This window comes from Salmo trutta, chromosome 27 (genome assembly GCF_901001165.1).
Source record: "Salmo trutta chromosome 27, fSalTru1.1, whole genome shotgun sequence".
In the NCBI taxonomy this organism is placed as follows: Eukaryota; Metazoa; Chordata; class Actinopteri; order Salmoniformes; family Salmonidae; genus Salmo; species Salmo trutta.
Window position 1 is genome coordinate 30,888,409 of NC_042983.1, and position 25,639 is coordinate 30,914,047.

Sequence of the window (25,639 nt, forward strand, 5' to 3'; positions counted from 1 at the left end):
AGTTGGGATGAGGTTTTGATGTTGGTGTGCTGTGCCTTTGTTTCTCCACACGTAGTGTTGTGTGTTCCTTCCAAACAAATCAACTGTAGTTTCATCTGTCCACAGAATATTTTGCCAGTAGCGCTGTGGAACATCCAGGTGCACTTTTGCAAACTTCAGACGTGCAGCAATGTCTTTCTTGGACAGCAGTGGCTTCTTCTGTGGTGTCCTCCCAAGAATACCATTCTTGTTTAGTGTTTAACGTATCGTAGACTCTTCAACAGAGATGTTAGCATGTTCCAGAGATTTCTGTAAGTCTTTAGCTGACTCTCCAGGATTCTTCTTAACCTCATTGAGCATTCTGCGCTGTGCTCTTGCAGTCATCTTTACAGGACGGCCACTCCTAAGGAGAGTAGCAACAGTGCTGAACTTTCTCCATTTATAGACAATTTGTCTTACTGTGGACTAATGAACATCAAGACTTTTAGAGATACTTTTGTAACCCTTTCCAGCTTTATGCAAGTCAACAATTCTTAATCTTAGGTCTTCTGAGATCTATTTCGTTCGAGGCATGGTTCACATCAGGCAATGCTTCTCGTGAATAGCAAACTGAATTTTTTTAATTTTTATATAGGGCAAGGCAGCTCTAAACAACATCTCCAATCTCTTCTCATTGATTGGACTCCAGGTTAGCTCCTGACCCCAATTAGCTTTTGGAGAAGTCATTAGCCTAGGGGTTCACATACTTTTTCCAACCTACACTGTGAATGTTTAAATTATGTATTCAATATAGACAAGAAAAATACAATAATTTGTGTGTTATTAGTTTAAGCACACTATGTTTGAATATTGTTGTGACTTAGATGAAGATCAGATCAAATTTGATGACCAAATGCAGGTAATTCCAAAGGGTTCACATACTTTTTCTTGCCACTGTAATTGTGCATGATCATCTTCACTATTTTTTGTAAAAGAAAACGTCTCATTGCTGTTTGTGGAAGAAGGCAAAGGGTAAGGGTGAGTTTGAATACCTAAAGGGAATTGAGCCGTCTAATTCTGAAACTGGTTTATGGTTCATTTGTCTGTGTGTTACTTTGACAGTCTGTCCTCAAATTCCCAATGCTCAAATCTATAACAGGCAGACCATGGTATTTTCACACGTGTATGTATGTAATGTCCTTTTACAATGAAATATATGTATGAGTGATTAATAAAACTATATCATTAAGATCCAAGAACAGTGTCTTTGTCCTTTAACAAACATTTAAATCCCGGAATTGAACACCTGAATAAAATTAATTCATACAAATGACTGCATCATGTTGATGAAGTCCACAATGCTCCAGTAAGCAACAGCAAACAGGTGCTAAGTGTCAATGATGGTGAAACTGCGTCCAGTCCGGAAATAGTTCTCAATCTCCTCCAGTGATCTGTTCCTGGTCTCAGGGACACACACGGCGGTGAAAATTATGTTCACCACACACACCACCGAGAAGAACAGGAACGGAACAAACAGTCCATAGGTCTCCTGTAGAAAACATGGACAACATCTCATTACAAGAGCTTTGTAACACAAAACCATTTTGTATTAGTCGTTGAATGTAGGATTGTAATTTGGGATGTTGTTTGGTGGTGAGTAATAATGTATAAGGGACAAGGATGAATATTTCTCATTCACAACATACATGGATGGGATTAGATTAAGCTGTCCCAGGCTGAACCGGCCTATGGCCTGTTACGTGACCGGTAATCTGCAGCTGCTCTATCATATTGTCAACAATGCAACAGTGCATCGTTCAGCTACATACATCTCTTTTCCATAAAATACATGCTCTAATTTTAAAACTAGTTTTTCATTGGGAAGGCAGATAAAGCATTTTTATCAAAAGCAATCACTTTTGCATGTGAAAACACAGAATCATACTCATTACTCCACGTGCTTAACCAACTTCGCAGTCGGCCAGAACAGGCACCTGGCTCAAATTGAATGCAATAAACGCTAACCCAGATCCCCTCAAGTTCAGTTAAAGAGATGGGTAGGGCAATTACAGTCTTTGAATGTCATAGTAAGAGGATTTATGTTAATTGTAGTATGTTAAATATTTGTCATTAAAATGTACCCACACATTAGATTAGTAGTCAGAGTAATGGAGCAATGAACTCACCACCACATGAATGAAGACATGACTCAAGACAAAGGCAGTCAACCAGCTGACGCCAACACACAGGCCTGACGCGACCCCCCGTGCTCCCAGAGGCAAGATCTCGGACATCAGAAGCCAAGTGATTGGGCCCCATCCCATAGCATAACCTTGATGAGAACGGAGCAGCACGGGCAAAAAAGATTACAGTAGGCCTATGTGAAACCACCTGAGTGTGTTGAGCGTGTTTGGGAAATGACGCATTAAACATGTATTTCAGATTCTTACCAAATATAAAGACCATGGTGCTTATTAATGGGATGAGGGTGATGGGGTTGAAGGCAGCTTCCCCCTGCTGTGCTATGACGTCTGTGGGGAGCATAGTGCCAGTCAGGTTACCGGAGGGGCAGGGGGTGGTGTGGGAGTACATGTTCATTGTAAGGGTAGCGAGAAACATCAGGAACCCTGCAGAGGAAGAACAAGTGAACAGAAATGCAGTCAAATAAAAATGTTATTTTTTTTATTAAAAAAATTCACGATAACACAATTACACTTATGGTACACTGATTAAATCTGTGGGTCACTTATGAAGGGCCTATTTGCTGAGCTCAGTGATGATTTTATGGCTTTACTCGTTTGAAAATCATGACTCTGGTCCGTGTCAGAGTACGGAACATGTTATTGTCACTTGGCCTACGAACGCACCCACCTGAGGTATAGAGGAGGGCCTTCCTTCCGGCCTTGTCCATCAAACTGGCAGCAATCACCACAGACAGCAGTCGAATTGCTCCCACCAGCGCAGCATCATACTTAGGTTCCTAGATCGAAGTGGATGCATTTTTTTCAACTGGCAAAGGTAATATAAAATGTCCTCGGTTATGAATGACATGTTCTGTAACATCAAGGTACTGAGGTAAAGGAGCCATTTGCTGATCTAACAGATTGTGTCGTAAGCTCACCCAACAGCTTGAAATGTCTCCACTGGCGCAACCGAATTGCTAGCTTTTCTGTGGGGCAGCTGGTTAGTACGTTGTCAAACAGTGTGGTTACGTGTGTTGGCGAGGCAGAGGGCACGAGACCAAGTACCGGTAAAGATGTGAGCGGGGAAGCAATACTGCTAAGCAGCACAATGACGCCTGTTACACTGATACAGTTTAACTTGATCCCACCTAATCCATTACCCTTTTCTTACGATCGTGCCAACCTGAACCAAACTGCGCTGGCTCAGATATTTCCAAATTGTCAAGCACGGTTTCAGAAAATATGGTAGATGCGTAACCAGACCAACTCAGTAGTGTGAAAAGCCCCATAGCAGGGAGACAAAAGACACGTACCAGGAAGACATCAGTCTTGTGGAAGATGGGCTCCAGATACACCAGGATGGGAGTTATGCCAGTCATCTGCTGAAGGAACCTCATCACTATGGAGATCAGGATGGGCTTGTAGTAGAATGGCGTTGTCAAATCAGACCACCTGATTTTCCCCTGGAGGAAAGGAGAAACACCAAATGTATTCAATCCGAACATCTACAGTAAGTCTTTGGAGGCAGTCAAACCAAAGTACTGTCTGTGTACCTGAGATGAGATACTGAGTTCAATCCTGTTGAATTCTGTCATGAAGTCTGAGTCGGACCCCCTCAGAAACTCCAGGGCCTCGCGGGCCTGCTTCTGTTTGCCACAGATGATGAGGTAGCGGGGAGAGTCGGGCATGAAGCACAGCAGCAGCAGCATGAGCAGAGCTGGGATCTCCCCCACCACAGCCAGCCACTGCCAGGGAACCACCAGCCCTTCACCAAACGCATACAAACTCAAAACTTAACAGCAACATAGACCTCTTGGATGGCCACCCACAGTATCTACCCATGTACGAGATGTGTCAGAGGGGGATTGGTTCTTACCAAGGGCATAGAGTGACAGGGCTCCAAACACAGCAGTGATTTGAGGGCACGATCCCAAAGCTCCCCTAACTTTGGGGTGGGAGATCTCTGATATATACACCTGGAGCAGTGCAAGAGAAGATAACACAACAACATCATCACTAATGTAAGGTGTGACAGTAAGCCCATAAGCCTGTTGTCTAAGATGGGTTTATATTTCCTGGAGAGGGGATTTCAGGACACATCAATAGATCAGGTTAACCAGTTTACTAAGGACATATTCTGAAGTCCACAGCAGTATCTAAATGGTCTAACTCTTTGTTATTGGATAAAGCATCAGAAGAGCACACAGTGGTGTAAAGTACTTAAGTAAAAATACTTTAAAGTACTACTTAAGTACAGATACCCCCAAAAATGACTTAACTGTCTATATTTTTGACAACATTTACTGTACTATATTCCTAAAGAAAATAATGTCATTTTTAATCAATACATTTTCTCTGACACCCAAAAATACTTGTTACATTTCGAATGCTTAGCAGTACGGGAAAATGTTCCAGTTCACACACTTATCAAGAGAACATCCCTGGTCATCCCTACTGCCTCTGATCTGGCAGACTCACTAAACACAAATGCTTCATTTGTAAATTATGTCTAAGTTTTAAGAGTGTGCCCCTGGCTATACATATATGAATAAAAAACATGAAAATGGGTAATATAAGGAATTTGAAATGATTTATACTTTTACTTTTGATACTTAAGTATATTTTAGCAATTCCATTTACTTTTGATAGTAAAGTATATTTAAAACCAAATACTTTTAGACATTTACTCTAGTATTTTACTGGGTGACTTTTACTTGAGTCATTTTCTATTAAAGTATGACAATTGGGTACTTTTTCCACCACTGAGAGCACACAACATTATCAGACCTACAGGTATGGAAGCAGCAGTCATGCCACCAGCGATACCAGTCAGGAACCTGCCCAGGTGTAGCATCCAAGTAGCCTGTGCCCCTCCCATCACAATGTACCTGTAAGGGTTGGAAGGAGGTATACAACAAATATTTTTGTTTTTATACAAATCACTTTGTTAATAATTACCTTATGATCACCAATGTAATGTGGCCTAATGCATTGGGGCTTTTTTGTAAATACAATGAAATCAAATGTTATTGGTCACATACACATGGTTAGCAGATGTTATTGTGAGTGTAGTGAAATGCTTATGGTTCTAGACCCGAGGTAATATCTAACAATTCCACAACAAAACCTAATATCTAACAAATTCCACAACAAAACCTAATACACACAATCTAGTAAAGGAATGGGAGAAGAATATATTAGTATAAAATATATGGATGAGCAGTGACAGAGGCTAAGATGCAATAGATAGTGGAGGATACAGTATACACATATGAGATGAGTAGTGCGAGATATGTAAACATTCTTAAAGTGGCGTTATTAAAGTGACTAGTGTTCCATTTATTAAAGTGGCCAATGATATCAGGTCTGTAGGTAGGCAGCTGCCTCTCTGTGCTAGTGATGGCTGTTTAACAATCTGATGACCATGAGATAGAAGCTGTTTTTCAATCTCTCTGTCCCAGCTTTGATGCACCTGTTCTGATCTCGCCTTATGGATGGAAGCAGGGTGAACAGGCAGTGGTTCGGGTGGTTACTGTCCTTGATGATCTTTTTGGCCTTCCTGTGACATCGGGTGTTGTAGGTGTCCTGGAGGGCAGGTAGTTTGCCCCCAGTGATGCGTTGTGCAGACCTCACTACCCTCTGGAGAGCCCTGCGGTTGTGGGCGGTGCAGTTGCTGTACCAGGCGGTGATACAGCCCGACAGGATGCTCTCAATTGTGCACCTGTAAAAGTTAGTGAGGGTTTTCGGTGACAAGCCACATTTTTTCAGCCTCCTGAGGTTAAAGAGGCACTGTCTGTGTGGGTGGACCATTTCAGTTTGTCGGTGATATGTACACAGAGGAACTTAAAACTTTCCACCTTCTCCACTGCTGTCCCATCGATGTGGATAGGGGGGTGCTCCCTTTGCTGTTTCCTGAAGTCCATGATAATCTCTTTTATTTTGCTGACATTGAGTGAGAGGTTATTTTCCTGACACCACACTCCGAGTGCCCTCACCTCCTCCCTATAGGCTGTCTCATCGTTGTTGGTAATCAAGCCTACCACTGTTGTGTCGTCTGCAAACTTGATGATTGAGTTGGAGGCGTGCATGGCCACGCAGTCGTGGGTGAACAGGGAGTACAGGAGGGGGCTGAGAACACACCTTGTGGGGCCCCTGTGTTGAGGATCAGCGAAGTGGAGATGTTGTTTCCTACCTTTACCACCTGGGGGCGGCCCGTCAGGAAGTCCAGGACCCAGTTGCACAGGGCGGGGTCGAGACCCAGGGTCTCAAGCTTAATGATGAGTTTGGAGGGTACTATGGTGTTGAATGCTGAGCCGTAGTCAATGAACAGCATTCTTACATAGGTATTCCTCTTGTCCAGATGGGATATGGCAGTGTTCAGTGTGATGGCGATTGCATCGTCTGTGGACCTATTGGGGCGGTAAGCAAATTGAAGTGGGTCTAGGGTGACAGGTAGGGTGGAGGTGATATGATCCTTAACTAGTCTCTCAAAGCCCTTCATGATGACAGGAGTGCTACGGGGCGATAGTCATTTAGTTCAGTTACCTTAGCTTTCTTGGGAACAAGAACAATGGTGGCCATCTTGAAGCATGTGGGGACAGCAGACTGGGATAGGGATTGATTGAATATGTCCGTAAACACACCAGCCAGCTGGTCTGCACATGCTCTGAGGACGCACTAGGTATGCCGTCTGGGCCGGCAGCCTTGCAAGGGTTAACATGTTTAAAAGTTTTACTCACGTCAGCCACGGAGAGGTAGAGCCTACAGTCTTTGGTAGCGGGCCGTGTCGGTGGCACTGTATTGTCCTCAAAGCGTGCAAAGAATTTGTTTAATTTGTCTGGAAGCAAGACGTCAATGTCTTTTTGTAATCCGTGATTGTCTGTAGACCCTGCCATATACGTCTCGTGTTTGAGCCGTTGAATTGCAACTCCACTTTGTCTCTATACTGACACTTTGCTTGTTTGATTGCCTTACGGAGGGAATAACTACACTGTTTGTATTCGGCCATATTTCCAGTCGCCTTACTGTGATTAAATGCGGTGGTATTGTACGTGCTTTCAGTTTTGCGCAAATGCTGCCATCAATCCACGGTTTTTGTTTAGGGAAGGATTTATTAGTCACAGTGTGTACAACATCTCATATACACTTCCATATAAACTCGCTCACCGAGTCAGCGTATACGTCAACGTTATTCTCTGAGGCTACCCGGAACATATCCCAGTCCACGTGATCGAAGCAATCTTGAAGAGGTCAGACCAGTGTTGGATAGACCTAAGCACGGGCACTTCCTGTTTTAGTTTCTGCCAATAGGAGGGGAGCAACAAGATGGAGTCATGGTCAGATTTGCCAAAAGGAGGGTGGGAGAGGGCCTTGTATGCATCGCGGAAGTTCGAGTAGCAATGGTTGAGCGTGTTACTCGCTTGTGTACTGCAATCGATATGCCGATAGAATTTAGGTAGCCTAGTTCTCAAATTAGCTTTGGTAAAATTCCCAGCTACAATAAATGCAGCCACAGGATATATGGTTTCCAGTTTTCATAAAGTCCAGTGAAGTTCCTTGATGGTCGTCTTGGTATACACTTGCAGGGGGATATACACGGCTGTGACGATAACTGAGGAGAACTGAGGAGAATTATCTTGGGAGATAATACGGTTGGCATTTGCTTGTGAGGAATTCTAGGTCAGTTGAACAAAAGGATGCTGTATGCTGTATGTATCCTGTATGCTGTTACAATTACACCATGAGTCGTTAATCATGAAACATAAATGCCCGCCGTATTTACCGGAGAGATGTTTATTCCTGTTGACGGGATGCACTGACAATCCCGTTGGCTGTACGGACTTCGACAGCATGTCCCCAGCTAGCCATGTTTCCGTGAAACAGAGTATGTTACAATCCCGGATATCTCTTTGGAAAGCAACTCTTTTTTTGCAATAGTTTTTTTATTGGTTTTTAAAAGTAGATATTAAGACAGTACATAATGTACAACAACAACATAAATACAGCAACACGTTACATTGATACTATCCTATGCAACAGCTGTTGGACAATATATATATAACTCAGCAAAAATAAATGTCCTCTCACTGTCAACTGTGTTTATTTTCAGCAAACTTAACATGTGCAAATATTTGTATGAACATAATAAGATTCAACAACTGAGACAAAAACTGAACAAGTTCCACAGACATGTGACTAACAGAAATGGAATAATGTGTCCCTGAACAAAGGGGGATCAAAATCAAAAGTAACAGTCAGTATCTGGTGTGGCCACCAGCTTCATCAAGTACTGCAGTGCATCTCCTCCTCATGGACTGCACCAGATTTGCCAGTTCTTTCTGAGATGTTACCCCACTCTTCCACCAAGGCACCTGCAAGTTCCCGGACATTTCTGGGGGGAATGGCCCTAGCCCTCACCCTCCGATCCAACAGGTCCCAGACGTGCTCAATGGGATTGAGATCCAGGCTCTTCACTGGCCATGGCAGAACACTGGCATTCCTGTTTTGCAGGAAATCACGCACAGAATGAGCAGTATGGCTGGTGGCACTGTCATGCTGGAGGGTCATGTCAGGATGAGCCTGCAGGAAGGGTACCACATGAGGGAGGAGGATGTCTTCCCTGTAAGCACAGCATTGAGATTGCCTGCAGTGACAACAAGCTCAGTCCGATGATTCTGTGATACACCGCCCCAGACCATGATGGACACTCCACCTCCAAATCGATCCCACTCCAAAGTACAGGCCTCGGTGTAACACTCATTCCTTCGACGATAAACGCGAATCCGACCATCACCCCTGGTGAGACAAAACCGCGACTTGTCAGTGAAGAGCACTTTTTGCCAGTCCTGTCTGGTCCAGCGACGGTGGGTTTGTGCCCATAGGCAACATTGTTGCCGGTGATGTCTGGGATGGACTTGCCTTACATCAGGCCTACAAGCCCTCAGTCCAGCCTCTCTCAGCCTATTGCGGACAGTCTGAGCACTGATGGAGGGATTGTGCATTCCTGGTGTAACTCAGACAGTTGTTGTTGCCATCCTGTACCTGTCCCGCAGGTGTGATGTTCGGATGTACCGATCCTGTGTAGGTGTTGTTACACGTGACCTGCCACTGCGAGGACGGTCAGCTGTCCGTCCTGTCTCCCTGGGGCGCTGTCTTAGGCGTCTCACAGTACAGACATTGCAATTTATTGCCCTGGCCACATCTGCAGTCCTCATGACTCCTTGCAGCATGCCTAAGGCACGTTCACGCAGATGAGCAGGGACCCTGGGCATCTTTCTTTTGGTGTTTTTCAGAGTCAGTAGAAAGGCCTCTTTAGTGTCCTAAGTTTTCATAAGTGTGACCTTAATTGCCTATCGTCTGTTAGTGTCTTAACAACAATGAACAGGTGCATGTTCATTAATTGTTTATGGTTCATTGAACAAGCAGGGGAAACAGTGTTTAACCCTTTACAATGAAGATCTGTGAAGTTATTTGGATTTTGTTGCTGAGTTTATATATATATATATATATATCACACACACATATACATACCATATAATAAATAATAAAAGGATATCGGGGGGTTAGTTGCAGAGGCTTTATTAAGTTCTCAGCGCAGAAGTTACTCTCAAAGTAGTTCAGAAATTGCTGCCAGACCTTATACAACTTTTGAGAGGAGCCACAGGTGGGACATTTTAGCTTCTCAAGTTTAAGGTGGGCCATAACATCCCTAACCCAGTGAGCATGCGATGGTGGGGTACCTGACTTCCACTTAAAAATAACAAGTCAGCATGCCAGAAGGGACGAGAAGGCTGTGGCGTCTGCTTGGGTGTTACAAAGAGTAAGCCCTTTGGGGACTACCCCAGAAATAGCAACAGAGGCTTCGGGGCAATTTCCTTATTGCATATATGAGAAAGTCTCAAAGATAGAGGACCAGAATGGAACTAGTGTCGGGCATGACCAGTACGTGTGATACAGAGTGTGGGTGCCTGATGGCATCTAGAGCAGGTTGGGTCTATTTCTGGATACAATCTGGCAAGTCTACTCCTGTAATAAACTGTTTAAACTGTAGTAACCCATATCTAATGCAGATAGAGGATGAGTGTATCCTGTCAATTGCAGAATGCCAGGTGATATCGGAAATCTCGCTTCCAAACTCTCCCTCCCATGAACGCTTTACATGGTCAAGAGAGGGGCATGCAATATTCTGAATAATGTCATATAGCTTAGAAATGTGTCCCTTTACATAGGAATCAAGGTTCAGACATTCATCAAGCCAGCTGGTGGGTGGGAGTGATGGGAATGAGGGAAAAATCTTTCTCGTAAAGTTACAAATCTGCAGGTACCTGAAGAACTGTATCTGGGGTATACTGCGCTCTCTAACTAGATGTTCAAAGGAGGTAAATATACGCTAATGGAAAAGGTATTTTACACTCTTCAATCCTTTCTGAAACCATAGCTGGAAGGCTGTGTCTATGAGGGAGGGCGTGAAGAGTGGGTTGGAAATAAAAGGCATGGATGAGATGTCCACCGTGGGTCCTAAACTGAGACCATATCCTGAGTGAACTTTTCACAATAGGGTTGTTTGAGTGGTAATGTTCGCTCAATGGTAGGGGTGCACAGACTAAGGAGACCGGGGAATATGTTTGACGTAAGTGCTTTTCCATAAGGGACCACACCGGTCCTTCCCCCTCTAAGAATGTTGAGACCCAAAAGGTTATCTTGTGAATATTAGCAGCTCAATAGTAATGGAGGAAATTGGGTAGGGAAAGACGCCCCTCTCCTTTCTGTCTCTCCAAAAACGCTTTACGCAACTGTGGGATCTTTTTATTCTAAATGAAAGTAGATATACACTGCTCAAAAAAAGAAAGGGAACACTTAAACAACACATCCTAGATCTGAATGAAAGAAATAATCTTATTAAATACTTTTTTCTTTACATAGTTGAATGTGCTGACAACAAAATCACACAAAAATAATCAATGGAAATCCAATTTATCAACCCATGGAGGTCTGGATTTGGAGTCACACTCAAAATTAAAGTGGAAAACCACACTACAGGCTGATCCAACATTGATGTAATGTCCTTAAAACAAGTCAAAATGAGGCTCAGTAGTGTGTGTGGCCTCCACGTGCCTGTATGACCTCCCTACAACGCCTGGGCATGCTCCTGATGAGGTGGCGGATGGTCTCCTGAGGGATCTCCTCCCAGACCTGGACTAAAGCATCCGCCAACTCCTGGACAGTCTGTGGTGCAACGTGGCGTTGGTGGATGGAGCGAGACATGATGTCCCAGATGTGCTCAATTGGATTCAGGTCTGGGGAACGGGCGGGCCAGTCCATAGCATCAATGCCTTCCTCTTGCAGGAATTGCTGACACACTCCAGCCACATGAGGTCTAGCATTGTCTTGCATTAGGAGGAACCCAGGGCCAACCGCACCAGCATATGGTCTCACAAGGGGTCTGAGGATCTCATCTCGGTACCTAATGGCAGTCAGGCTACCTCTGGCGAGCACATGGAGGGCTGTGCGGCCCCCCAAAGAAATGCCACCCCACACCATGACTGACCCACCACCAAACCGGTCATGCTGGAGGATGTTGCAGGCAGCAGAACGTTCTCCACGGCGTCTCCAGACTCTGTCACGTGCTCAGTGTGAACCTGCTTTCATCTGTGAAGAGCACAGGGCGCCAGTGGCGAATTTGCCAATCTTGGTGTTCTCTGGCAAATGCCAAACGTCCTGCACGGTGTTGGGCTGTAAGCACAACCCCCACCTGTGGACGTCGGGCCCTCATACCACCCTCATGGAGTCTGTTTCTGACCGTTTGAGCAGACACATGCACATTTGTGGCCTGCTGGAGGTCATTTTGCAGGGCTCTGGCAGTGCTCCTCCTTGCACAAAGGTGGAGGTAGCGGTCCTGCTGCTGGGTTGTTGCCCTCCTACGGCCTCCTCCACGTCTCCTGATTTACTGGCCTGTCTCCTGGTAGCGCCTCCATGCTCTGGACACTACGCTGACAGACACAGCAAACCTTCTTGCCACAGCTCGCATTGATGTGCCATCCTGGATGAGCTGCACTACCTGAGCCACTTGTGTGGGTTGTAGACTCCGTCTCATGCTACCACTAGAGTGAAAGCACAGCCAGCATTCAAAAGTGACCAAAACATCAGCCAGGAAGCATAGGATCTGAGAAGTGGTCTGTGGTCTCCACCTGCAGAACCACTCCTTTATTGGGGGTGTCTTGCTTATTGCCTATAATTTCCACCTGTTGTCTATTCCATTTGCACAACAGCATGTGAAATTTATTTTCAATCAGTGTTGCTTCCTAAGTGGACAGTTTGATTTCACAAAAGTGTGATTGACTTGTGTTGTTTAAGTGTTCCCTTTATTTTTTTGAGCAGTATATGTCTATCCAGTTCTTTAAAACATGATTTTGCTATAAAGAAGGGAATAGTCTAAAACAGATACAGGAATCTTGGCATGATGACCATCTTGACCGAGTTGACTCTGCCAGCGAGTGATATGGGGAGTGTCGATCAGCGATTGAGGTCTTGCTTAGCCTTCTCCAAGGCTGGCTTGAAATTATAATTTAACAGGTCTTTGAATTTCCGAGTCACACAGACCCCCAAATATGTCAAAGTATTGAGAGCTACAATAAAAGGAAATTAATCCAACGATAGATCTATTGCTTGCTTATTGAGCAGAAAGAATAAGCTTTTAGTGAAATTGATTTTGTAACCTGAAACATTGCCAAATTTGGAGATGATATCAATAGCGATCGGGATAGATGTGATGGGGTCTGAGATATACAGTAGAAGTTCGTCAGCATACAGAGACAGTTTGTAGACTGTCATCCCCGCGCCGCCTCTCAGGGAGATGGCTACGGGTTCGATGGCTATATCAAACAGGACAGGACACAGTGGACAGCCCTGCCGATTTCCTCTATGCAGGGAGAAATATTGTGAGAGAGTGCTGTTAGTACGAACAGATGCTTGAGGACATGAATACAGGGCCTTTATCCAAGAGACAAAAGTAGGGCCAAATCCAAATCTTCAAGTGCAGTAAAAAGGTATTCAAATTCAATGCGGTCAAAGGCCTTCTTGGCATCCAGAGAGATCAGGGCTTCTGGAGTGGGGGAAGAATTTGGTGAGTAAAGAATATTGAATAGGTTACCGAATTAATGTCTGCCTGTGATAAAGCCTGTCTGATTGGGGTGAATAATTGTGGGCATAACCGCTTCTAATCGGATAACCAGAGCCTCAGTAAGTATCTTATAGTCACAGCAAAGCAGGCTAATGGGTCGATAGAACTCACATTTCAGCGGGTCTTTCCCCTTTTTCAGGACGACTGATATTACAGCTTGTGACATGGTTGGGGGTAGTGACCCCTGCTTGAGTGCCTCAGCATAAACATCGTATAAAAAAGGTGTCAGCTTAGATCATCTTTTGTAAAACTCAATTGGGTAACCATCGGGACCCGGGGCCTTACCGCTTTTCATTGATTTTATTGCCAGGTCAATCTGCTACAGAGAAAGGCTTCTCAATATCTGATTTGTTTTCCGGATCTAGTTCAGGAATCCCAAGATCGTAAAAAAATTGTGTGGTTAGAGATCTATCATTTGTTTCTGATGAGTAAAGGTCCTCGTAGAAATGTCTGAATTGATCATTAATATACTTTTGGTCTGAGGTGGTCACACCTGCCGAGGTTGTGATTTCAGGTATTAGGCCAACTGCTGCCGATTGACTCAGTTGATGGCAAAGAAGTTTACTGGCCCGTTCACCACATTCATAGTGGTTTTGTCTGGATTTTAAGTGGAGGTCCTCTGCTAAACCGGTCGATTTAATATCAAATTCAGTCTGTAATGTAATTCTCTCCTTATAGAAGTCTGCAGATGGCGTGGTTGAGTGCCTCTGATCAGTCGTTTATAAGGTCTGTAAGACGCGCTGATCTCTTCTTATTCACTCCGGCATTATATGATATGATCTGGCCACGTAGGTATGCTTTCACGTAGGTATGCTTTCAGAGATTCCCATAGAATGCACACACTTGTCTCTGGTAGCCGATTGATCTCAAGGAAAAAATCGATTTGGGCCGTTTATATGTGTTAAATTCTTCATCTGAGAAGAGACGTGGATTGAGTCGCCAAGTGCGTTGTGGGAGAACGTTATCAGTAAAACACAGTACCATTACCACTGGGCTGAGGTCTGAGATGACAATACCCTCATAATCAGTGGACTTTAGTATCGGGAGCAACTTGTTGTCTAGGAGAAAAATATTGATTCTGGAGTATGTCTGATGGTCTGGGGAAAATAAAGAATATTGTTTAGATGTCTGATTTTTAAATCTCCAGGGGTCTGTTACACCATATGCCTGATTAAAATAATTAATAACATGTGCTGATTTAGAAAGGGACCCTAATACCGCTTTAGAGCGGTCTAATGTGGGTGAAGGACACAGTTCAAATCCCCTGCTAGTATAAGTTGGTGAGTGTTCAGATCTGGGAGGAGTGAGAAAAACTCAGAGAAAAACTGGTCATTGTCCCAAATAGCGGCATAAATATTGGCTAATACCACTGGCATGTTGAATAGTTTGCCCTACACAATAACAAAACGACTATTTCTGTCCTATATCACCTTCGGCTCTACGAACTGAACATCTCTGTGAATCAAAGTAGCAGAGCCACGGCATTTAGCATGAAACTTGGAATGGAATATATGTGAGAATCCTCCCCGTTTTAGTCTAGAATGATCCGTAATGCAAAAATGTGTTTCCTGGAGATACACTATACCTGCCTTTAATTTCTGTAAATGGGAAAATACCTTACTACATTTGACTGGGTGGTTCAAACCGCACGTGTTCCAACTGACAAATGCAGTTACTGCCCTGCCTAGCCTATTTGGCATTGCCATAGTTAAGGGTAAGGACATTTAAAACCTTTGAAAACCTCTGCAAGGGGGACAGGGAGGTGGGGAGGGGAAGAAAAAAAAGAAAAAAGTAATTATAATAAAAAAATACAATTAAAAACATACATTCACATTGAGGAGAACTAGTATGAACAGTAACACCCCAGTACTGTCCTCTCCCCAAATAAGAGGCTGCACTAACCCCTAGTACATATTTACACCACATACCGATAACAGCTTACATAGAGAGACTGAGCCTCACCAGAACGTGTCCAAATACACACGCACACACGCAGTGATTAGTGAATTCCTTGCCAGACGGCATAACATACAAACTTTCAATGTACATTTTTATGTAATTTATAATGTCTGAGTCTGAGAGTAAATATCTCAGCATGGTTACCCTGTTACTTTTGTGTTCTGTACCACTTCAATTATGTATGTTAATTTAAGATAGCCTGCTGACTGTGTAATTTGAGGTTATTAAAAGGAGAGGAAGCAAAACTCCCTTAAAAATATAACAATAACACACATATTTGGGTATAGTGTAACGTGCCGCAATTCACAATAGCCCCTTTCAAATCACCCAGTTCAACCCGCTCTTATTGCTAAAATAGCAGGGCTATGCAGGTCAATAATCATACCGTTAACTGGTATGCCCTCTAGTGAATTTAGTTGGTATGACATGTAATGCGAAGATTTGTATAAATGCGGAGGGGAATTACGAACTCGAACTAAACCAATGAAAGTAGAGATCCCATGATCTACAATGATAGCTTAAGCAAAAGACCAGCATTAAACCAAAAAAATGGAAACCCTTTGCTGTAAATTATACGTCAACTAATGGTTGCCTCAAAAAATGACAGCTAAACAAACTAGTGAGATCCTTAGATGTACATAATTTTCAATATATACTCTACTAGGTAGCCATCTAAGCAAAATAACAAGATTACTAAAGTATTATTTCACTTTTGGTCTAAGCATCATGAATATTAATGCTGATATGCTCTAGTCTGAATTATCTGAGATTGAGAACAAGTGCTGTCAGCTAACGTTAGCTTAAAAGGTCAGATCTGTAACATAAATGTTAGCTAACAAACTAATCTGGCATTAACATGGGCCGTCATAATAAAAAATAATGATTACTGGAAAAATTCACATAAGTCATAGCTAGTTACCCATCTTCTCCAGGTGGAGTTACAGTCCCTTGCAGCACAAGTAACCAGTCCATTAACAGATCAACAACAGTAACGTCCATGCAGCTGGATGGCCCGGTTCAGCCCTTAAACTGGCTAGCATAGTTTACCTCCAGATTGCCAAATAGCCCATTGCTTCCTAGCTTGGTTTGTTAGGCTAGAATTTCACCCAACATTGGAAAGAGAACTGAATTACTGTTGTGTTTGATCTTCACTTGTGTCAAATTCTTCAGAATTAAATCCTTAGCTAGCACTGGTTCTGAGATGCTTTTCCGAACGCCATTTGGGGTTGTTATCCTCAAATCCGCAGGGTACCACAGGCCATAACGGATTCCCTCACAGCCCCTAATCATAGCCCTCACCTCCCCGAAGGCAGCCATCAGCTTGGTAACCACCCGAGTGTAGTCAGGGTAGATTCGTATCCTAGTGTGGATATCACTTGTTTGACCTCGGCTGCTTTGCGGAGGATTGCTTCTTTCTCTTGGTAGTAGTGGCATCTTATCACGAATGCTTGTGGTGGCTGGTCACCCCCCGGTCTCTCTCGTAGAGTGCGATGTGCGTGGTCTAGCAGTGGGGGTTTATCCAGGCCGAGTGCCTGTTGTAGCATCTCTGCCATGAACTCTGTAATGCGCTTGCCATCCTCTTGTCTCGCTCTCACACCCGCCACACGTAAATTCGTACGACGGGATCTAGCCTCCAAATTTTAGTTATTCTCTTTAAGTTCCTTAATTTCCTTTTTCATTTGGAGAACATTCCTTTGCAGTGTGGTGATCGAGTCTGAGTGGCCATTAGCCGCGGTCTCCAGGCTGGTCATGCGGATGTCCAGTGCCTCATGGTTGGATCTAGCCTGTTCAGTGGCAGTTTTCAGCTCCTCTCTCAGCTGGCTAACCTGAATTTGTAACTCTGCCAACTGCATCTCTGCCTTTTTGTCCATTTTGTCAATTAATTCCTGCTTCATTTCAGTTAATACCTGTAGAATAGCTTCTTGTCCAGTCACCTCGGATGTGTATTGTTCAGCCGTTGGTGTAGCCTCATGGTCCTTGGCTAGGATAGCTGGTCTGTTAGCATTAGCCTTGGGCTGATTCTTGCGGTTGGTGCCTGGCATCGTCAACAAAAATGACAAAGATGTGACAGTAAGGCATTTTGATCAAAATTACAATATGCCCATATGTTTTGGAACAAACCAATCAAATATTTAAATGTTCTGGTGAGGAGCTCCACCCTTGAGCCTTTGGAAAGCAAATATTGCCCTGATTTTGTTGACTTTGTTAACTTAGGGACTGAACATTAGCTTGTAAAATACAGTACTCGGAAGCGGTGGGTGGTGGGCACGCATCCGAAGCCTCACTAGAAGACCGGTCCGGCACCCTCTCCTCCGGCGGCGTTGTTTTGGGTCGGCCTCTGGAATCAGTTCAAATGGGTCCGCTTCGGGAAAGTCATATTCCTGGTCATTGTGATGGTAAGTTGCGTCTCTAATATTCAATAGTTCTTCCCGACTGTATGTAATAACACGTAAGGTCATCTGGGCTAACAATGTAAGAAATAATACACAAAAAAACAAAGTACTGCAGTTTCCTAAAGATTAGAAGCGATGCTGCCATCTCTATCGGCGCCATCTTGGTAGTAGTGTATATGAGTATTCAGACCCTTTCCCTTTTTCCATATTTTGTTACATTACAGTCTTATTCTAAATTGGATTAAATTACTTTATTTCCCCTCATCAATGTACACATAATACCCCTTAATAACAAAGTAATGTATTTGTTCCTTGTTCTTTCAGTAAATAACCAGAAATGTATATTCCCATCCAGAACACGTGTACATAGTTTACATACCCGACTGTTGAGGGGACTGCTGACACCATGATGCTCAACTTCCGGCCAATCAGGTCATTCAGAAGCATGGCACCAAGTCCTCCTGCTGCAGCCCCCAGTGTGAAAATAGACTAATAAAAGAAAGAGTCACTGCACAGTCAAATAGGGACATGCTTAAAACTAAAGAGGAATGTTTCAGGACATAGTGCTACTTACACTTACATCTTACACTTTATACTGAATGGGTCAAGTATATGGATTGTCTGATTGACTTTTATTTTAAAAAAGAATGCATTATCATTGAGGTAAGGCATTATCTTATTGGCTGTCATCTGACAACATTCTCTTATTGAAGGAGACACTGAATGAATGAGAAGACATCTGTTGTTTTTCCCACTCTGTCTCACTCACCCCAAACCAGGCTATCTGTTCTGTGTCCATCCTCAATTGAGGGTTATCACTGTTTTTGAGTTGAGGGATCACTGGGGAGGGGAACACCAAGGAATAGCCGAAATTGAAATTCCCCAAAACAGCAGAAAAAACAGCGAGGTATAGCCTGGCATTGCTGTGAATGAAAAAAAGGAAGTGATACGATTAAACAACATATTTATATTAAATAGCATTTGGTCAGAATCTCTGATGCCTTTGATAGAAAGCAGCACATAAATTATATGATTGTAGCCTACCTTGTGCGCGATGTGGGCTTGATTATTAGCGGTGTTTTCTCGTCCATTTTCCTTGTAGCAACCTGTCCGAATAAGTCTTAAACTAGTTCTAATGCTATTGTCATTTAACAAGCTGAAAGTGAAACTAGAGTTTTGTAATCACAACCAATTCCATTGGGTCGTCATAAGAAGGAAGGAGAACATAAATCCCCAGTCTGTGGCAAGCTGTACAATTGTGTGTCATATGATCATAATTCCTTTGTTGAGCAACAGAACTTAACGTGTGAAAGGTTGTCCTATCTCATATAGCACACACATTGTTCAGTCATTACAGACTTGTCATTTACCAACAAATTATTTTTGTTTTAGTTTTAGGGGGTAGATCAGCTTTAATATAGCAGATATATTATAGCTTCCATCAATGTAATTGTCTGCATCATATATTTTCTTTGTAAATATATATATATATATTATTTGTAAATAATACTAATACGGGGCACTAGTGAGCACCACATGGAGTAGACGCTTCTCCGACTACCTTCTCCTCACCCTTGCTTAAATTGGATTTAAATTCTACTTTTGCCCGACCAAAATGCTACAATGAGCAACTCCATGAGAAACAAGGCCAAGGGGAAACTAATTAATCCAAAAACAGAAATGAAAGACGGCAAAGTCCCCACCACAGCACAAGACGATGATGGCGATGCTTGCGTTAGCCTGGCCGTAAAGGCTAGCATGGCTAACCCCGACTCGGAGCCCTCACCGACTATTATATTAGCAGCTATCAAGAAAATCGAAGAGGACATGAACACTCGATTTAATCATCTCGACTCAGCCTTACAGTCAGTGCAAGCCTCCCTAGCTGAACATACAATCCGCCTTATTGATCTGGAAGGAAACGCAGGTGACCACGAGACACGCATCGCCACTCTCGAGGGACAATAGGAAGAGTTACTAACAGCAAACAAAGCTATGAAACTCAAGCTAATTGACCTTGAGGGATGTTCAAGGCGTTCAAATATCAAAATCACAGGCTTGGAAGAAAAAATGAGAAGGGCAGACCAACGCAGTATTTATACCAAAACTGTTAGGGATTGACCATTTCCCCCAAGGCCGAAAGTAGCTCTCCGCTGCGCTGCCCGCGTCATGATTGCCAAAATACACCACGACCCCGAGGGGAAAAGATTCTGCGCCTGTCCCGCCAGCAATTCCCCATGTCCTTCAACGGAGCTCGGGTTAACGTGTACCCAGACTACACTGCTGAGGTAACCAAGTAGCGCCAGGCCTTTGATGGAGCTCGGAAGAAACTCAGAGAAGCAGGAATCAATCCTCTTCCCTGCTCGGCTGATTCTTACCCATGGTACGGTAGAGAAGGTGTTTTAAAAACCACAGGATGCCGAGTCTTTCATTGACAGGATTACTACTATAGCCACCAACGCCTAGAACCGTTAGGGCCGGCCAGAGCAGCTGTTCACAGTGATCAGTAGGCCGGTTTATCCCGCCGTTTTCAGATATGACAGCCCTGTCATAGTCCTACAGCGGGTAAACTGCACCTGACCGATTTCCCTGTTCCAGTTGGGACATATTGACAACATTGTTTGGCTCAATTCAGTTATTTTATAAGAGCAATTGTTATAGACATAAGGGTGAGGGGGCCCAGTCGGACCACCTGAAGGTACGCTAATTTAGTTTCACTATACATTGGTTAGCAAACCTATGTATCCCTGTAGTGTCCAGCTGTTCCACAGTGTTTATGTGGGAATTTATATTCCACTTCGTTTGGGGAAGTGGCTCAATTCTTGCGGTTGGTACCTGGCATCGTCAACAAAAATGACAAAGATGTGACAGTAAGGCATTTTGATCAAAATTACAATATGCACATATGTTTGCTCTTTACATGTTGCACCAACCCTACTGTTACAATTATAATGTATTTGAGGACCTAATAATTATTTCTTATGACTACTGATAACTCTACTTCTTCGCCACGTTGTGGCGACGTTACCCTTCTTTCGTGGAATCTACAAGGTTTGAGAACGAATTTGAAAAGAGGAAAAGTTTTCTCACATTTGAAATCTTTATCTGGAGATATTGTGTTTCTACGAGAAACTCACATAAAGCATACAGAGCAATGGAGATTAAAATGTAGTTGAGTATCACAGATTTATCAATCAACTTTTTCATCCAAGGCTAGAGGTGTAGCCATATTATTTCGAAAAACTGTCCCATTCAAACATATTCCAACTATAAGCGACCCCAATGGTCGCTTTATTATAGTAATAGGCCATATTCTATCACAACATGTAACATTTTTAAATCTTTATGCACCGGACCTCGATGACCCAGGGTTCTTTCGGAATGTCTTCAGTCTCTTACCAGATTTATCAACCACACATTTAATTACAGGCAGAGATTTTAACTGCATTTTGGATCCTTATATGGATAGGCTTCCTACTCGCCCTACCACTTCACTGAATTCCACTACTCTCTTGGATGATTTCATTGGAACAATGAACTTTGTCGATATGTGGAGATTACAACACCCTACGGATAAGGATTATTCTTTCTTCTCACAAGTGCATAAATCATACACAAGAATTGACTACTTTTTAACAGGCTCTAAATTGACATCTAACGTCACCTCTATAATATAATAACTTCCCGATCACAGTCCCATTTTATTACAAATGGATTTCGGCAGAACAAGGCCTCAGTTCAGTTGGCGATTTAATCCAACATTACTTAATGATGAATCCATTTAGAATCCCACCGTACCTTCTCCGCTCTGCAATCTGGTTTCCCGAGCTGGTCATGGGTGCACCTCAGCCACGCTCAAGGTCATAAACGATATCATAACCGCCATCGATAAGAGACAATACTGTGCAGCTGTATTCATCGACCTGGCCAAGGCTTTTCGACTCTGTCAATCACCACATTCTTATCGGCAGACTCAACAGCCTTGGTTTCTCAAATGACTGCCTCGCCTGGTTCACCAACGACTTCTCAGACAGAGTTCAGTGTGTCAAATCAGAGGGCCTGTTGTCCGGACCTCTGGAAGTCTCTATGGGGGTGCCACAGGATTCAATTCTCGGGCCGACTCTTTTCTCTGTATACGTCAATGATGTCACTCTTGCTGCTGGTGATTCTCTGATCCACCTCTATGCAGATGACACCATTTTGTATACTTCTGGCCCTTCTTTTGACACTGTGTTAACTAACCTCTAGATGAGCTTCAATGCCATACAACTCTCCTTCCGTGGCCTCCAACTGCTCTTAAATGCAAGTAAAACTAAATGCTTGCTCTTCAACCAATCGCTGCCCACACCTGCCCGCCCGCCCGTCCAGCATCACTACTCTGGATGGTTCTGAATTAGAATATGTGGACAACTACAAATACGTAGGTGTCTGGTTAGACTGTAAACCCTCCTTCCAGACTCATATTAAGCATCTCCAATCCAAAATTAAATCTAGAATCGGCTTCCTATTTCACAACAAAGTGTAACCGATGTGAAATGGCTAGTTAGTTAGCGGTGGTGCGCGCTAATAGCGTTTCAATCGGGTGACGTCACTCACTCTGTGACCTGTAGTAGTTGTTCCCCTTGCTTTGCAAGGGCCGTGGCTTTTGTGGTGCGATGGGTAACGATGCTTCGAGGGTGGCTGTTGTCGATGTGTGCAGAGGGTCCCTGGTTCGAGCCCAGGTAGGGGCGAGGAGAGGGACTGAAGCGAAACTGTTACAAAAGCATAATTCACTCATGCTGCCAAACATACCCTCGTAAAACTGACTATCCTACCGATCCTTGATTTCGGCAATGTCATTTACAAAATAGCCTCCAACACTCTACTCAGCAAATTGGATACAGTCTATCACAGTGCCGTCCGTTTTGTCACCAAAGCCCCATATACTACCCAGCACTGCGACCTGTATGCTCTCATTGGCTGGCCCTCGCTTCATATTTGTCGCCAAACCCACTGGCTCCAGGTCATCTATAAGTCTTTGCTAGGTAAAGCCCCGCCTTATCTCAGCTTACTGGTCACCTTAGCAGCACCCACCCGTAGCACGCGCTCCAGCAGGTATATCTCACTGGTCACCCCCAAAGCCAATTCCTCCTTTGGCCGCCTTTCCTTTCAGTTCTCTGCGGCCAATGACTGCAATGAACTGCAAAAATCACTGAAGCTGGAGACTCATATCTCCCTCACTAACTTTAAGCACCAGCTGTCAGAGCAGCTCACAGATCACTGCACCTGTACATAGCCCATCTATAAATAGCCCATCCAACTACCTCATCCCCCATACTGTTATTTATTTTATTTATTTTGTTCCTTTGCATCCCATCATCTCTACCTGCACACTCATCTTCTGCACATCTATCACTCCAGTGTTTAATTGCTATATTGTAATTATTTCGCCACTGTGGCCTATTTATTGCCTTACCTCCCTTATCCTACCTCATTTGCACACACTGTATATAGACTTTTTCTAATGTATTATTGACTGCGTGTTTGTTTATTCCATGTGTAACTCCGTGTTGTTGTTTGTGTCACACTGCTTTGCTTTATCTTGGCCAGGTCGCAGTTGTAAATGAGAACTTGTTCTCAACTAGCCTACCTGGTTAAATAATGGTGAAATAAATAAATAAAAATGTTCCTTCCCTAATGGAAAAGCGGCTGGCCCTGACGGCTTTGGTATCGAGTTTTACAAAGCTTATTCAGAAAAGGTTACTCCTCTTATGTTGAGAATGTTTAAACACTCTATTGAAACTCGCAGGCTCCCAGAATCTTTATACTCCGCTAATATCTCCCTAATATTAAAGAAAGATAAAGATGAAACAGATCCATCTTCATATCGTCCTATTGCCCTCCTCGGATGCGATCTCAAGGTTTTTACTAAAATACTCGCGAACAGACTAAATAAATGCATTTCGACTATAATTCATCATGACCAAACTGGTTTTATCGCAGGCAGATTTTCATTTTCCAACGTTAGGCGACTGATGAATATCATGTATTCCAAACATGACAAAGATTCTAAAGTTGCAATACTTTTAAATGAGTTTGGTCTGGGCGAGAGTTTTGTCTCTTGGGTTGAAGTACTATATGCGTGCCCGATGGCTTCAGTTCTCACTAATTACAATAAATCACCTCCGTTTTCACTTCAACGTTCCTGCCACCAGGGATGCCCCTTGAGTCCGTTGCTATTCGCCGTTGCTATGGAACCCCTGGCTATCAGTATCAGAATCCATTCTGCCATTGCTCCGCTAAACATAGGCAAGGTTGATCACAGCATCTCGCTCTATGCGGATGATAGCATCTTGTTTGTCTCACGCCCCAAAGAGTCACTTCCACCGCTGTCGGGGCTCATCGAATCATTTGGAGAACTCTATGGGTACACCATAAACTGGGATAAAAGTGATTTTATGCCTCTTAAACCCAGAGTTCCTTAAAATTATTCATTTTAAAGTCACAGGAGACAAAATTAAATATTTAGGGGTTGTCATCCCTAAGGACCCTAAATTGATTTATAAATTGAACTACCTCGACATGATAGGGAAGTTGAAGCGCAACATTGAGATCTGGAGAGTGTTGCCTCTATCTATGATAGGCCGTGTTAATGCTATTAAAATGGTTACACTCCCTAGATTCTTTTATCTCTTTCAAAATCTGCCTATATTTTTTAAGTAAAGCTTTTTTCAAATCCTTGGATTCTATTATCTTGCCTTTTGTGTGGGGATGCAAAGTACACCGTATCTCTAAAAAACAAAATCAAGCCCAAAGAATTAAGGGGCCTGAGTCTGCCAAATGTTCAGCATTATTATTGGGCAGCAAATGCTAGAGCACTGGTTTATTGGCAGGATGCATACTCTGGTGTGGTGGATCCCTTCACCCCTTCATGGCTCGCTACTGAACAAGATATACAGAACACCTCTCTTCCAGCACTTCTCTTTTCATCAGCTAAATCCCCTACATGTATTCCTGGCAATAACTTTATGCAAAAAATGGATAAAATATTAGGTATCAAATAAGGAAAATATTTGGTCTCCCGGAGACTGCTGTCTGTACACCTATTTGCCATAACCATGCTTTCCCCCCCTCACTAACAATTTTTTATGCTGGAAGAGAAAGGGCATTATTACTATTGCAGACCTTTACATCAATAACATTTTTTGCCACATTCACACAGTTGAGGGAAATGTACGATCTCCCGCATCTAACTTCTTCCGATATCTTTAGATAAGAAACTACTTTTGCTTAAATATACCACATTGAGGCAATTACACCAGCCAGCGAATTGTATATTTTCATGAACCTCGCCCCTGGCTCCAAGAGTTTGATCTCCAGATTTGTAGATCACTTTACAGCATATTACTCTGTATGCACACAACATTTGAAGTAGACCTGGAAGGAAGACCTTGGTATGGAGATTACTGATGACTGTTGGGCTGGTTGCCTTCGAGATATTCACTTGTGCTCGATAAACTTCCGACACCGATTTAGTGATTCACAGACTACAATATTCCTGTACCAAATTACACTCGTTCTACCCCTCGGTCTCTCCGATATGCCCTACATGCACATCTGCAGAGGGTACCCTGGGTCACCTCTTCTGGTCATGCCCCAAACTGCACACACTCTGACAGGATATTTTTAAGTGTTTCTCACGTGTATACAGGTTTAACATCAAACCAGCCCTGGACACTGCAGTTTTAGGCAGACCACATCATCTAACAACTTTAACCAACTGGGAACAGAAGACTGTACAATATGGCATGGTTATTGCAAAAATAAACATTTTAAGCCTTTGTAATAAGGAGACAGTACCTGTTTTTAAAACCTGGTTAGCTGAAATCCCCAGCTTGCTACATATAGAAAGGATTCAACATGATATCTCTGGCAGATATAATACAGTTGAAGTCAGATGTTTACATACACCTCAGCCAAATACATTT

General features: G+C 43.3%; 1 protein-coding gene across 1 annotated transcript; it reads right to left on the reverse strand.

The window, feature by feature from the left end:
* Positions 1 to 1,030: 1,030 nt before the first annotated feature.
* Positions 1,031 to 18,858, reverse strand: slc2a6 (solute carrier family 2 member 6). The gene is made up of 11 exons (XM_029717789.1): positions 18,717 to 18,858; positions 18,442 to 18,595; positions 18,052 to 18,161; positions 4,933 to 5,029; positions 4,018 to 4,117; positions 3,695 to 3,906; positions 3,455 to 3,604; positions 2,830 to 2,938; positions 2,409 to 2,585; positions 2,145 to 2,290; positions 1,031 to 1,507 (listed from the first exon to the last, which is right to left on the reverse strand). The coding sequence occupies exons 1-11, from the start codon at positions 18,761 to 18,763 to the stop codon at positions 1,346 to 1,348; spliced, it is 1,464 nt and encodes a 487-aa protein (XP_029573649.1). The 5' UTR covers positions 18,764 to 18,858; the 3' UTR covers positions 1,031 to 1,345.
* Between the last annotated feature and the right edge of the window lie 6,781 nt (positions 18,859 to 25,639).